Source organism: Hippocampus zosterae, chromosome 3 (assembly GCF_025434085.1).
Source record: "Hippocampus zosterae strain Florida chromosome 3, ASM2543408v3, whole genome shotgun sequence".
NCBI lineage: Eukaryota > Metazoa > Chordata > Actinopteri > Syngnathiformes > Syngnathidae > Hippocampus > Hippocampus zosterae.
In genome coordinates, this window is record NC_067453.1 from 15,896,268 (window position 1) to 15,911,929 (window position 15,662).

At 47.0% G+C, this 15,662-nt stretch overlaps 1 protein-coding gene across 1 annotated transcript in view; it reads left to right on the forward strand.

The window, feature by feature from the left end:
* The first annotated feature begins 592 nt into the window (after positions 1-592).
* Positions 593-15,662, forward strand: part of LOC127597297 (hepatocyte growth factor) — a 32,485-nt gene continuing 17,415 nt past the window's right edge. Inside the window, exons 1-6 of the mRNA XM_052060259.1 lie at positions 593-806; positions 2,298-2,457; positions 9,037-9,149; positions 9,517-9,631; positions 12,634-12,776; positions 13,976-14,096. Coding sequence (XP_051916219.1) covers positions 758-806; positions 2,298-2,457; positions 9,037-9,149; positions 9,517-9,631; positions 12,634-12,776; positions 13,976-14,096 — 701 coding nt within the window. The 5' untranslated portion in view covers positions 593-757. The remainder of the gene's footprint in view (positions 807-2,297; positions 2,458-9,036; positions 9,150-9,516; positions 9,632-12,633; positions 12,777-13,975; positions 14,097-15,662) is intronic.

A 15,662-nucleotide genomic window follows, 5' to 3' on the forward strand; every position in this document is an offset into this window, starting at 1 on the left:
AACACTCTAAATTGTCCCAAGGTGTGAATGTGAGTGCGGATGGTTGTTCGTCTCTGTGTGCCCTGCGATTGGTTAGCAACCGGTTCAGGGTGTCCCCCTCCTACTGCTCAAAGACGGCTGGGATAAGCTCCAGAAACCCCCCGAGACCCTTGTGAGGATAAAGAGGATCGGAAAATGTATGAATGAATGAATGTATTCTGTATTTGAGTTGCAATAGTATTTTTTGTAAATCAGGGCAAAAATGATTGTTCTCCACATATAATGCCCTGTATGTACTCATATAAAATATGAAAATGGGAGTCCTTATGGTGCTTCGGAATTTTCTTAATTTGAAACAAAAATTATTGTGTTCCAGTAATTTCATCGTGAATGTAATCATCATATAAGTTGAGAAATTGCTGTTGTTGTTTAAAAAAAAAAAAAAAAAAGAAAGATTGTTACAGCATTTGATGTTGGGGACTGCCAGACTGGGTTTTGTCACTGCAATGTGACTTTTTGGCAAAAAATCAAGAAGCCTGAAAGTAGAAGTTAATGGGGTGGGCACGAGAAGTATAGGGAGGGCTGAGGCGGAGGAGGAGGGTGTGGAGGAGGGGTGAAGGAGCCGAGGACGAAGTACTTGGAGGAGAGCAGACGCATCCTCTGTGCAGTGGTGGTAGCAAAATCTCCCAGTGAGCGTCGGATTCCTCCTGGACTTTGGGCTCATTTCTCTGATTACCATTACTTATTTGTATTTGTGGTATCCGATACTTGGATCGTAATGTGGATTTACAAGTTACTGCTGACTCTCTCCGTGCTCTCTTACTCAGGTAAGTTTGACCGTGACTTCACTTTTGTTTGTGTCTATGTGTGCCGTGACGCACGACCAGGTAAAATAATTCAATCATCCTCCAGCATGACGGGATCAATTTGGATGCATTTTTCCACATAGACTATTCATTTTTACCATCGAATCGTTGCTGTAATCGACCAGTGAGTGTCAATTCGTATCTTGCGCACCTTAAACGCGTCTCCGCGGACACACGCGAAGGCACTTGCGCATGCGTTTGTGCGTGCATGAGCGGAGAAACTCAAAATGTCATCCTTCAAGACCGCTTTGGATCATCGATTTGCGTGCGTCATCGCTATCTGTGCGTGTGTGCGCGCGCGCGCGCACGCTGGTGTGGGTGCGCGTCAGCCTCAGTCAGCAGCGACGTACAACAGTGAATGACATGAGCCCCTATATGTTAGTCATTGTGGTACAGTGAGCCCACAGTAAACACTTTCATAAGTCAACAACAGTTATTTTATGACTTTTAAACTGCTTTTTGTTGTTGTCGTAATCGTATATTGCCCGAGTCGTTTTTAACATACTATTAATTGCTTATTGCATGCTTGTTGTATTGTGTGTATGCTGTATATTGCCAAATTGAGATATCAGTTTAATTAATTCCGTGACCATGCTCGTATCTCAAAACATTCATATATAGTGTGTCGCAGCACAGTGTTTGGAAGTCATTGTCCTATTGGTTAGCTAGACAATTCGGAGGGATCCCACTTTGAAGCATAATGATGAAGCAGGTTTCTTGTGTGGCTTTTCTCTGGGTACTGCAGCTTCCCTCTACTGAAGACGAAATTGTAAATGTGAGTGTGAATGGTTGTTAAGAAGCCCTCAGATTGTGTGCATCAATAAAACAAAGTAAGTTGTGGCGCACAATTAATTTTCTTTTCATAATTAAATAATTCTACATCAATGTGTGTGAAAGCTTGTTTCCAATACGTGTCCTCCAGTTGACCAGTGTATCCGATTATCCTGCTTCTCACCCAAAGTCAGTTGGCATAGTTTCAAGCTCATCTGTGACCCTAACATTATATGGTCATGCACCCCCCTGCCTCCGAGGCATAGTTACTGTATACATACGGGGCTATTTATGATTCATCATTTTGTATTTCATTAAAGTTGTGGCCAGCCGGGGTATAGCAAAGTATACATCTGGTACTTGTACTACACTGTATTATGTTCAACTGTAACTTGCTCTGTGGCAGTCGCATGGTTCATCCTGATCTGCTTGTGGTTCTTTTCCCCGTCATTATCTGTTCATAGTCCATCATGAACACTAGCTGGCTAAATAAGGTTTTAAAAAAAGAGTTGCCTCATATTAGGAGCATCTCACATAATAATGCACTCCACTGCAAACTTCAACGGCAATATTAAACTTAAGCCAAATGAATACAACTGAGCATTATATTTACTTTGTATCTCATTGGCTTGTACTTAATGCTATGTCCAATGTATTCTGTATGTGATGTCTTTGTATCAGAGGGTAGAAGAAATGCACTGCAAGACTACCAGAGGACCGATGGCATGCGTCTGTTTGGCACATCTCCAAGCTCCTCCCACCTGACCAAAAGTAGGAGGGTCAGCATGGCCAAGTGCGCTCGGATCTGCAGCCGCAACAAAAAACTCCCTTTCACCTGCAGGTAATGCCTCCACTGAAATGACACTGCACCAAAAGCACTGACGTTGCAGTCAACCCTTAAATGCGCACTTATTTTGTATTTTTGTGCATGGGTTTGAAAGTCTTTTTTTTTTTGCATCTACTCATTATAAAAATGCCAATGAAATTTGTTTGTTGTGAAGTGAAACTGTCTTGTGAGACTGAATTTTCAAGGATTCCCGGTGAGTGTCCTTGAGTGTTTACAAAGGCGCTGATAAATAAAATATATTATTATTAATAGTATTATTAATTAAATGAGAGGGTGATATTTCCTGGCAGGCCATCAATTTTTTTCACAATACTATTATACATATAATGAAAAAACATTTTAAAAAATTCTTTAGTTGTGATTATACAAAAAAAATCCTGAAAAAAAACACCACTTAAAATGGCCAAAATGACCCTGCAATGGCTGCTTCATACCAAAATAACAGACTGCCTGTGTCTTTTTGTACCCTGATTTTTGAAATTTCTTTGTGGGTCTTTTCTTGAAATGCATGTCGACCGAATTTCATATTAAAAATTGAAACTGTGTATTGGTGCTGAATTTTCAAATATTTAAAACTGTGTTTTGTGTTTTAAGGAGAGTCACCAAACTTTGTTTTGCAATGCGCCGTCCACACGCAATGACCAAAACTGAAATTCGTCCCAGTTTAGCGTCGTCTCTGTGTCAAGAATACATAGTTTGAATTTGGTAGCAAACTTAAACGGACCTCCAGAATGTCACGTTCCGTGCCTGCCTGCAGGGGGCGGGCTTTCTTTTCCCCAACTTCACACCTGTTGTTAATTTCGGGCTGATCACCTGCCTTTATCAAGCGACTCCGGCAGTCATCTCACTGCCGGAGAATTACACACCGTGCCATATTGCACCCGCGCTCGATTTTGCTATTGTCAATTGACCCGTGCCTTTTTGCCTTACGGCCGTTATTTCGCGTTTAGCTCCTAGTTGTTGAATTGCTCTTCTCTCCGCCAAATTCAGGTCCTCCTCGCGTCGTGTTGTTTTTCCGCGAGCGTTTTCTGTTAGTGAACCCTTATAGTTATTTTCCTGGTCCTTATTTGACCAGCGTTTTGTGTTACCGTTTTTCCCTGTCGGGCTCTTTCTGTTCTTTTGTCATTAAAGACATTTTTTCGTTGACAAGATTTTTTCGTTGTCTGTTTCTCCGGGGATCCAACCTTTATTTCATTTGTTCTGCACGAAGCGATCGCTATCGCTTCGGACAGAACGTGACAGAATTCTCCGGCCACCATGGATCCCGCAGACGTCGAAAAAATATTGTCCGCTCTTGCACGACAAGAGCAACAGATGAGTCAGCATGGCCAAGCCATTTCGGAACTCCGAGGCGCGGTCTCCATGCTGGCTCATCGGCTCGACGATTACGAGCCTCGTCTAACACGGGTGGAGGAACGGAGACCCCATTCCTCCGGGGGCCATCCAGCCACCTCGGAAGCGTTCCCCTCTCATCCCATTATGTCGAGGGAACCATCGCTTCCACACCCCCCTCGCTATGGGGGTGAGCATGGGCAGTGTGGTCACTTCCTTCACCAGTGCTCACTCGTATTCGACCAACAGCCGTCTGCCTACGCTAATGATGCTGCCAAGGTGGCCTATATCATGAGTTTGTTAACAGGTCCGGCGGCGTCATGGGCGATTGCGACCAGCGAATCCAAGCCGAGTCTCCGATCATCGTTCCCTGAATTCGTGACAGCCTTTCGCCGGGTGTTCCACCATCCCGTGCGGGGCCGAGAGGCAGAGGGTCGGCTACTTGCCCTCCACCAGGGAAGACGATCGGTCGCCGACTACTCGATCGAGTTCCGGATTCTGGCAGCACAGAGCGGATACGGGGATCGAGCATTGTGTGGACTGTTTCGACGCGGCCTGAACTCTCAGCTCAAAGACGAACTGGCGACCCGTGACCACAGCACCGACCTGGAGGAGCTGATTGACCTCGCTCTCCTCATGGACAATCGTTTGAGGGAGCGGGGCCGGGAGCGTGGGGGAAACCGTTTCCCGTATCGACACTCTCCCCATCGTGAGGAACATCGGGGAGTATTCCGGGAGACGACACCCGCAGCGGAACCTATGCAGCTGGGTGGCAAGGACGTTGGCGGAGAGCAAGGAAGTCGCCGTGCCAGCCGTCGTACGACCAGAGACAACACCCAAACCTCTCCTCACGCCACAACCAGCCCTCCGGGATCATCTTTTCACGTCTACCCCGAGTACTGTGAGTCACGATCCCGCGCGTTAACCCCCGAGCCTAGACAGGCCGACGCGCGATCGGGACACCCCAACAGACTGGAACTTGAGGGGGAGATATTTGGTGACTCCCGGTCGAGGCGGGTTCGGGCCCTGGTAGACTCAGGAGCAGACGATTGTCTGATGGACACCGAGCTCGCCTCCGAGTTGGGTTGTTTCTTGGAGGAGCTTATTGATAGAAAGCGGGTTCGCGATCTCGATGGGCGTCTCCTGGCGGTCGTTACGCACAGAACAGAGCCATTGAAACTGCAACTTTCGGGTAACCATGTCGAGCATCGGCGTTTTCTGGTAATGAGGTCCCGCAATGCCCCTATTATCCTTGGGTTACCCTGGCTTAGGGTACACAACCCCGTAATTTCCTGGGCGCGCCCAGCAATAGATAGTTGGAGTCCGTACTGTTATCAGCACTGTTTACAGTCAGCCGTCGGGGGGTATAAACGCGTCACACCCTCCGAGGATATCTGCCTTGACGGAGTGCCGGATTGCTATCGGGACCTCAAGGGGGCTTTTAGCGAGGACCGCGCGCGCTCCTTACCTCCACACCGCCCCTATGATTGCGCAATAGACCTGCAGGCGGGCGCTCCGTTGCCGACCTCGAGGCTGTATCAGGTGTCTCGGCCTGAACGCGAGGCGCTAACGGAGTACATAAACAGCTCGCTCGCCGCAGGCCTCATTAGACCTTCGCGTTCACCGTTAGGGGCGGGGTTTTTTTTCGTGGGAAAGAAGGACAAGTCCCTGCGACCCTGCGTCGACTATCGTGGGTTAAATGAGATAACCATAAAGAATAAATACCCACTACCTTTGTTAGATTCCGCCTTCGCCCCATTGCAATCCGCCACCATTTTCTCCAAGTTAGATTTGCGCAGCGCTTATCACTTGGTCCGTATCAGGGAGGGAGATGAATGGAAGACCGCTTTCAAGACCCCTCTCGGCCATTTTGAGTACTTAGTGATGCCTTTCGGTCTCACTAACGCTCCTGCCGTCTTCCAAAACCTCATAAATGACGTGCTAAGAGACATGATCAACATCTTCTGTTTTGTCTACTTGGACGATATATTGATTTTCTCCCGGTCGTTACAGGAGCACAAGCAACATGTTAGGCGGGTGCTACAGCGCCTATTAGAAAACCGGCTCTTCGTCAAGGCAGAGAAGTGTGAATTCCATGTTCCCGTAATCTCCTTTCTGGGGTTTATCATTGAGCGGGGTAGGTTACGAGCAGACCCCATCAAGACACAGGCAGTCACGAACTGGCCGGTTCCCACTAATCGTAAAGAACTGCAGCGTTTCCTAGGGTTCGCCAATTTCTATAGACGGTTTATCCGGGCCTATAGCCAGAAGGCGCTCCCCTTGACCCGTCTGACGTCTATTAAGACCCCGTTCAAGTGGGATTCCACCGCGGACGCTGCGTTCACGGACTTAAAGGCGGCGTTTACCAGTCCCCCTGTACTTCAACATCCTGACCCTGATCTTCCCTTTATAGTAGAGGTGGACGCCTCGGATTCAGGGGTGGGGGCGGTGCTGTCTCAACGCTCACCCATCGACCAGAAGCTGCACCCCTGCGCCTTCTTCTCACGTCGACTCACCGCGGCCGAATCCAACTACGACGTGGGCAACCGCGAACTGTTAGCTGTCGTCTCCGCCTTGCAGGAGTGGCGGCACTGGCTCGAGGGGGCAAAGGAGCCTTTTACCGTTTACACCGACCACAAGAACCTTGCTTGCCTCCGTACCGCCAAAAGACTAAACCCCCGTCAGGCCCGGTGGGCCTTGTTTCTCACCAGGTTCGACTTCATTCTCACCTACTCCCCCGGGTCGAAGAACACCAAGCCCGACGCCCTCTCCCGTCTCTACGACCCCACGGGAGGGGACCGGCCCCCGGAGACCATCCTCCCAGCTCAGTGCATCGTGGGGGCCGTCCAGTGGGAGGTTGAGCAGCGGATCCAGACTGCCCTGGAGGGGGTTCAGGTGCCGGCGGGGTGTCCGGCGGGGAGACTGTTCGTGCCTCCGTCCCTGCGCTCGGAGGTCCTGCAGTGGGGGCATGGATCCAAGGTGGCATGCCATCCGGGGGTGAGCCGGACGGTGCAACTCGTCTCCCAGCGGTTCTGGTGGCCGGAGCTCCGGAGCGACGTGACGGAGTTCGTCAGGGCCTGCACCTCCTGCGCATGCGGCAAGTCTTCCCGTCAACCTCCGGCGGGATTGCTCCAACCGTTGCCCGTTCCGCCACGCCCCTGGTCACACATCGCTCTGGACTTCGTCACGGGCCTTCCCCCCTCCCGGGGCCGTACGGTCGTGCTCACGATCGTGGACCGCTTCTCCAAGGCGGCTCATTTTGTGCCCTTGTCCAGGTTACCGTCGGCGCTGGAGACCGCCGACCTCCTGGTCGAACACGTTTTCCGCCTCCACGGCATTCCGACGGACATTGTGTCTGATCGGGGGCCCCAGTTCGTGTCTCGCGTCTGGAAGCGGTTCTGCCGGTCCCTCGGAGCCACTGCCAGCCTGACCTCCGGTTACCACCCCCAGTCTAACGGACAGGCGGAGCGCGCCAACCAGGATCTGGGGGCGGCCCTCCGCTGTGTGTGTCTCCACCGTCCCGCGTCATGGGTCGACCACTTGCCATGGGTGGAGTATGCGCACAACACCCTCGTCTCCTCCGCAACCGGCCGGTCACCGTTCATGTCTGCCTACGGCTACCAGCCGCCGCTGTTCCCGTCACAGGAGGGGCAGGTGGAGGTCCCTTCCGTCCAGCATCATCTCAAGCGGGCCCATCGTGTGTGGAGGGAGGCCCGGGCGGCATTGTCCCGCACGGCGTCCCGGAATCGTCGAATCGCGGATCGTCGTCGGCGCCCGGCCCCCTCCTATCTGGTGGGGCAGAAGGTATGGCTGGCTACTCGGGACCTTCGCCTGGCCGGCTCCTCGGCGAAACTGGGTCCTCGATTCACTGGTCCCTTCGAGGTCGAGGCCGTCATCAACCCGGCTGCTGTCAGGCTCCGTCTACCTCCTACCATGAAGGTCCACCCCGTCTTCCACGTCTCCCTTCTCAAACCCGTCTCTTCCAGTGACTTGGCTCCTCCTCCCACGCCGCCGCCCCCTCCGCGGGTCGTCGACGGTGACCCGGTGTACACGGTTCGTGCCATCCTGGACTCTCGGCGCAGGGGCAAGGGCTTCCAATACCTGGTCGATTGGGAGGGCTACGGGCCTGAGGAGCGGCAGTGGGTGCCTCGCTCCTGGATCCTTGACCCGTCCCTTCTGCGCGACTTCCACACCGCCCACCCTTCCAAACCGGGTGGTCCGCCGGGAGGCGTCCGTTGAGGGGGGGGTACTGTCACGTTCCGTGCCTGCCTGCAGGGGGCGGGCTTTCTTTTCCCCAACTTCACACCTGTTGTTAATTTCGGGCTGATCACCTGCCTTTATCAAGCGACTCCGGCAGTCATCTCACTGCCGGAGAATTACACACCGTGCCATATTGCACCCGCGCTCGATTTTGCTATTGTCAATTGACCCGTGCCTTTTTGCCTTACGGCCGTTATTTCGCGTTTAGCTCCTAGTTGTTGAATTGCTCTTCTCTCCGCCAAATTCAGGTCCTCCTCGCGTCGTGTTGTTTTTCCGCGAGCGTTTTCTGTTAGTGAACCCTTATAGTTATTTTCCTGGTCCTTATTTGACCAGCGTTTTGTGTTACCGTTTTTCCCTGTCGGGCTCTTTCTGTTCTTTTGTCATTAAAGACATTTTTTCGTTGACAAGATTTTTTCGTTGTCTGTTTCTCCGGGGATCCAACCTTTATTTCATTTGTTCTGCACGAAGCGATCGCTATCGCTTCGGACAGAACGTGACACAGAAATGGCTAAAATGATCCTAAAATGGTGACTTCATACCAAAATGGTTGTGTTTTTGTGTCTTTTCAGATGTGGCATCTTGAGACTTCTTGATGAATTTACTCGTGACCAACATCCCAACCAAATTTCATGTTGCTCAGCGAAACTAGCTTTGGGGGCCGAATTTAGAAAAAAAGTTTGATGGTTTCATCGATTTGCAACTCCAACAAAAATTAATTTTCACACGCCTACAAGACAATTCAAAAGTAATTTGGGCTACGCTTCATAATCATAGTGGAACAAAACAATTTCAAAAGGGCTTTGTTTCTGCTTCAGTTATTTTCCGATGTTCATTCGGGTGTATTTGGTGTTAAGCAGGCCACTCTTAATTGCGTTGCATGACGTAACAATGGTGGTAATTGAGTGGAATGTTGCCTGTATTCTTCACTTTTCCGATTTTTTCCCTGCGCTAACTGTTTTATTTTTATTTTCTTGTGCCCAGAGCGTTCCTCTATGATCAGCAAAACAGGAAATGCCAGTGGCTGTCTTTTGACCGTAACTCGCCTGTCGCCCAGATGCAACACGACTTGAACGTCCAACTGTATCAAAAGAAAGGTGATTATCTCGCGCGATGTGTCGACATCAATTGCTATTGTTGTTGAAATCAGTGAAAATAAATAAATAAATAAATAAATAAATAAATAAATAAATAAAAAAAAAAACAACCCAGACATATTTTTAGCTATGTTAGGATGTTGTCCTTTGAGAGGTAAACAAGGGAAGGGCAAGAACCGATGTCGTTGTTTATTGTGTCGCAGCACATTATGAATCATTTTGTGTCATTATGCGACCTTTTGTATAAACTGTGGAAATTCCTCCCGCCCTACAAACAGCTCTGAATGATCAACACATGTGCAAAGTCTTCATGCAAGCACATGTGTTCATTACGGCAAGACCATTAACATTCAGATTTTGTTTTCAGACTACATTCGCGAGTGCATCATTGGTACCGGTGAGAGCTATAGAGGTCGACGGAAGATGACAGTCACTGGAATCCTGTGCCAGTCCTGGGCCTCCCCTATTCCTCATGAACACAAGTAAGAACCATCTACTGTATATTTATATAACTGTGTTTGTTTTGGCCTGTTAGTGATGCAATTAGTCAGTAGCTATAGGCTACGGTGCATGCTTGTGCACACGATATAAGACAGTAAGAACTCCCAGAGTGCAATCCATCATCAAAAATGCACACATCAGTTCTTGCTGCAGGCTTAGTGTTTACAGCAGTGTGTGTGCGCGCAAGTGTGCACGCACACACACACACTTCGATTTTATCGACCAGCCAAGGGTGAAGCTGGAGGTACTTTCCCGCTGAGTTACATTCCCAGATAAACCACATTTTTCTAATCGGATACCCCGTTAAAAAAAAAAAAAGGCAATTAAAAATGTACTCGTGCAAGGAGTGAAACATTGTTTCTCCACTGTGTTATGGTGAAAGTCTGGTGAGTCATAAGGAGGGATTTTACGCTTGCATTCAGCGTGAAAGCCTAGTTGCAGTAAAATACCTAAAAGGACAAAAAACAAGTTCAAACGAATCATCGATGAGCCTGTTGCACCATTTCGTCCAGCAAGCAACCACTGGCAAAAAAAAGAACATTTTGCAACGGTCACTGGTAGAATACATAAAATAAAAACACATTCCACCACAGGTAGCTGGTGGACATCATTAGAGTTCTTACTCTGGCTAAGTGAAATGATCTCTTAAACTTTGATGCGGAAAACTGAAAACTGCTTCAGGTTCACAGGAGACTGTCGCGTTGACCTTTCCACCTCAATAGGATTAAACAGGAAGTAATTATGAAGATGGAAACGTGTCACTGTGGAGAACAGGACAAAGCTTATGTACATATTTTGACTTTCGAAAAATGAGAGGTGGCCCAGTGGTTAGCGCGTCGACCTCACAGTACAGAGGTACCGGGTTCAATTCCAGTTTCGGCCTCCCTGTGTGGAGTTTGCATGTTCTCCCCGGGCCTGCGTGGGTTTTCTCTGGGTACTCTGGGTACATTCCAAAAACATGTATGGCAGGTTAATGGAAAACTCAATCAAAATTGTGCCTAGGTGCGAGCGTGTGTGCGGATGGTTGTTTCTGTCCGTGTACCCTGCGTTTTGCTGGCAACCGGTTCAAGGTGTCCCTCGCTACTGCCCGAAGAGAGCTGGGATAGGCTCCAGCACGCCCCGTGACCCTTGTGAAGATAAAGCGGTTCAGAAAATGGATGGATGGATGAAAAATGAGAGGGCGCTCGACAAAACACATTAAAGACAGCGATTACCTAGTGTGCCTTAATCTGTCATGGGACCATGTAAAGTATGTTTATGCCGCTGCGCAAGCTAGTTCACTTTATGTCGACAAATTAACCAAGAGCATTGAAACGATATAACCAAATAATTCAGAATCAGAATCAGAATCAGAATCAGAATCATCTTTATTGGCCAAGTATGTAGAACACACAAGGAATTTGTCTCCGGTATAACACGCTGCACTAGTATCATCGTAAACAACAAAATCATTGAACCATTTTAGAGTATACCAGTAGTTTTGTAATACCATTTTGTGGTGCAAGAAGAGTGACTATGTCAGTGACTGTTTAAGGAGTTAATGGCTAGAGGGAAGAAGCTGTTTAAGTGTCTACTGGATTTGGTACGCATAGATCTGTAGCGTCTGCCTGAGGGGAGTGGCTGAAAAAGGTGGTGGGCAGGGTGCGGGGGATCCAGGAGGATTTTCCGTGCCCTTTCTGAAATGTTTTTTTCCCAATTTTTTTGTGGTAAAATATATGCCTCACAATTTTTCAAAACATGCTCCTGTATTTCTCCTTGGCAATCATCAAAGACATTTTACTGACCTATCCAGATGGCATGTGGATACGCTTCTCAGAAGGGTTAACTAAGCAACCGGTTCAGAGATGGTCTTTCCATCATCACTTGGAAAAACACTGTTTGGCTCACCGTGTGGCTCTCTGGAGGCCCAGGCCATGTGCGGTCCTCATGGAGAATATATGAGTCACCATCATCATTGTCGATTGTTTACATTTCTTCCACTATGGCCTCATGGAACGCTATATTGTTTCACTTCCATTCTTTTCAGTGGTGGGAAGTAACCACGTACAAATATTGGTACTGTTCTTAATTTTTTTTTCCCCAGGTGATCTTGGTGTCTCCAAGAATGATTTGCCATGAATGCCTTGTGTTTTGTGCCATCTTAAAAACCACCAGTTCATTGCGTTTGAAAAGTCGTCTTATCTGACAAACGTCAGGGTTATTTTTCGGCTGTTATTGGCTAATTTAGTCAGTTCACAACATTCACAAAGCTATTGAAAAACCTTTTGATGACATAAAGCGGCACGCCAAGTTATTTAAACAGGTACATGTGGGTTGGCATTTGGAAATGTGCCTGTTAGATGTATTTGGGTTCCTGTCCTTTGTTATCAGCTGAAAATCTTGTCTATTTACTGTTTTTTTGTACTGAGGCTAAATCAATATTTGTCGCCATCTACTGGAATCTTGGTGTTCATCCATCCATGACCTGAACCGCAATTCCTCACGAGGGTTGCGGGCATGCCGTAGCCTATTCCAGCTGTCTTTGGGCAGTAGGTGGGGTACACCCTGAACTGGTTGCCAGACAATTGCAGAGCACCAACAACCATTCACACTCACAATCACTCCCCGGGAGAATTTAAAGTGCTCAAATAACCTACCATGCATGTTTTTGGAATGTTGTGTACATGCTAGATGGATAGTGCTGGCGCTTTATGGTCCTCTTTGTTTTCAGTGCTTTGAACAAAATGTGAATACATTTGCCACCTCTGATTTTCTGCAAAGTGATTCAATCTCTGTCATCAAGGTGACAGTGCATCAATTCCGCTCATACTGAGAGGACGCCGACTGCCCGGGACAACGGCCGCCGTGGCCATGAGTGCATTGTTGGTTTTGTTAGTTCTTCTTTTCCCCAAGACATCTCTCCACACGCTACCTGCCAACAGCTTACAGATGCTCCCTGAACATGTGCTGCATGTTTGCGTAATGGCTGCTTTGCTCCCGACAGATTCATGTCCAAGCGCTTCAGCAAGAAGGACCTCAGGGAGAACTACTGTCGAAACCCGGATAACTCCACCGTTGGACCGTGGTGCTTCACCACCGACCCTCGCCACAGACACCAGGAGTGTGGAATACCGCAGTGCTCTCAAGGTAGGCCAAATGCATAAACAAACACGTTTGGGAGTTTATTCAGTGGTACCTGTGAGGTCCAGCAAATTTCAAGCCACGGTTTGGGTGTGAAATCTCTAATTTTCAATCATTACCCCTTGTTTAATTTGGAAAGCAAGTCTTATAACGCTCATTTGAACCTGTAAACTTGCCTTAAAATCTGAATGCAAGAAACCATCATTTGAAACACCCCAAGGAAGGATTGAAACCCTCATTTGAATGTATAACCCTGTCTTGAAACCTTACTTTGCTGTAACTGCAGCTTTAAATAATATTTTGAAATGATAACCTTTGTTTGAAACTCTAATCTAAATTTGAAACCATAACCTCGCCTTAAATCTCTAATTTGAAAACCTTCAGCCTTAATTAAAACATTTGAAACCCAAACCGTCTCTGAACCCTCTGTTCAGTTGTTTTGCCATATCTGAAACCCTCATCCAATTTTTGAAACCCTAATTTAAAACCCTAACTTGGTTTGAAACCTAGCCAGACAGCTCTAATTACAAAAACTTAAAACCCAATACTGGCTTGAATCCCCATTTTGAAACCCTGGTCCATGTTTGGAACCCATACCCTGAACTGAAGCCCTCATTTGAAACTCCAACCCTGGCTTGAAACCCTACTTTGAGGGTAACCATACCCACCATGTGACTGGTGATGAAAAGGTTTGACACCCGTTTAATGGGAAACATGCTCGCTTCAAAGTGCACAAAATTTGCTTTGTGAAAGTAATGCACGCACACAGCTCTGTGTAAAAACACCCTCCGCCGTGGACATCTGCCTCTAATCTACGTGTGCCTTGTTGTTGACAGTAGTAGCAGCATTCTGCATGGACAAATGGAAGATTTACCTACATGAAAGAAACCGACACTTTCTTGGCTTATTCAATCAATAAATGCTTTGAAGTATGTGTAAAGACAGTCACATCTAGGTGTTTCATTACCAAATGGTGTATAACCTAGAAAATACATTATTGTAATGATAAAATATGTATGCAATTAAATGTTTAGTGTTCAGAAAGACCATAAATCGAGAAACTTTTGTGCTCAAGGGCCACGTTTGAATTTAAAGCCAGACGGATGGGGCAGAGGAGCTAAATGGGGTTTGAAAATTTTTTTATTTGTTTCTATAAGTTCTTTTGAAGCATTGATTGTATGCATGCACGTGTCATGGTTGTATAGTGGAGTGCATACATTGCAACGGGGAGGAATACAGAGGACCCATGGACCACACAGAGAGTGGAAAAGAATGTCAACGCTGGGACCTGGAGGAGCCGCACAAGCACTTGTACCATCCCGACAGGTAACATGCACAAACATGATCACACAATTTCGGTTAAATTAGCCCGTCCCACCTCCCCCGGGTCGGAGTCTAAGCTTCTCCGATAACGCGAGAGAAAGCTTTTCACAAGAGGGGTCTGAATAGTCCCTCAAAACTGAACCACCAATGGATTTATTGAGGATGTAACTGACAAAAGCAGATCAAAAGCTTCACAGTGCAGATGGACAATGACCTGAAGCATACTTCAAAAGCAACCAAAGGGTTTTTGAAGTCAAGGAAGTTATGAAATTAAGTCAGTCACCTGACCTGAATTAGACTCAGCGTCATCTGACATGAAATTCGGCATCAGGTCATGTTGTTGATACATTCCAGATCGTACAATCATCTTGGCTTCTGACTAAGCTGGGAGGGAGTTTCCGAGTCTCTGAAAGACTCTGGTGGTGTCAGAGACAGATTTTTGTTGAAATGCTCTGTATAGTCACTAAATATGTCATTAGAATAATTAATCTTTGAAAGTGTCCAGTAGGGAGAAAAAAATGATACTAGGTACAGCGAATCCTCGCTATAATGCGGTTCACCTTCCGCGGCTTCGCTGTTTCACGTATTTTTGATGAGATTTGATCACTTATTTTTTGACATTTTAGGGGAAGCTGAGCTTCCCTTGGAGTCTTAGAATAATCGGCTCTGCATTGTATACATAGTTCAGTATTGTATAACTGTAAAAAAATAAAGCTGACTACTTCACGGATTTCGCCTATCACAGGTTCTTTTTGGAATGTATCTAATCACTGTGATAAATGAGGGTTACATCGTTAAATAAACTCGCATGATTTTCTTGCAGTCTGGACATACAGGTCACCTTTTCCTGCTCTGACTGCTACTGGGAGATTGTTTCAGAGTATCCACCAAAAGACTTCAATAACACCAGAAGCCCCCCCCCACCCCGCCCGAAAAAAAAACAAGAACTAAAAAACCATTTATAGTCTGAATAGTCGCTAAATAGAGGTTTAAATTACCCTGCGTGATTATTTTGCAGACTGAATGCAGAGTGGTCAGTTTTCTGTTCTGATTACAGCTGGAAGTCTCTCTGTCTCAAATGCCAAAGAACAACTTTCTTGCAAGAGGGCTCTGAGTGATCACTGAATACGCTCACTATTGCTAAGATGAGCAAAAGTGGCTAATCTCAGAAAAAGATTGTGGAAAAATTTTGTGTAAGTCTTGAGATAAAAGACCTTTTATGAAGACACCTGGGAATTTGCAAATAAAATTGCTTAATAAGTCTCCTCTAAGGTCATATGCTTGTGATGTCAAAAGTGATTTAGAAGTCAGCCGGTGTACTTACGTCTCCCTGTAGAGACACACTTGATATTATTATTATTTTAGCAGTGATTCACTAGCAAAACGTTTCAATCTGACTAATTGCTCTAAATTCTGCTCTAAATTCCTGCTTAAACTTTTGTCCTGAAGCGAGTACTTTATTTTACTCCCTGATTTTTTGTCATGCTGTGTGTGGTGTGCAGGAGAGGGGAAGAACAAAATCCAGACAAATGAGTAACCAAATATTCAGGACCTTTTATCATGTTTCTT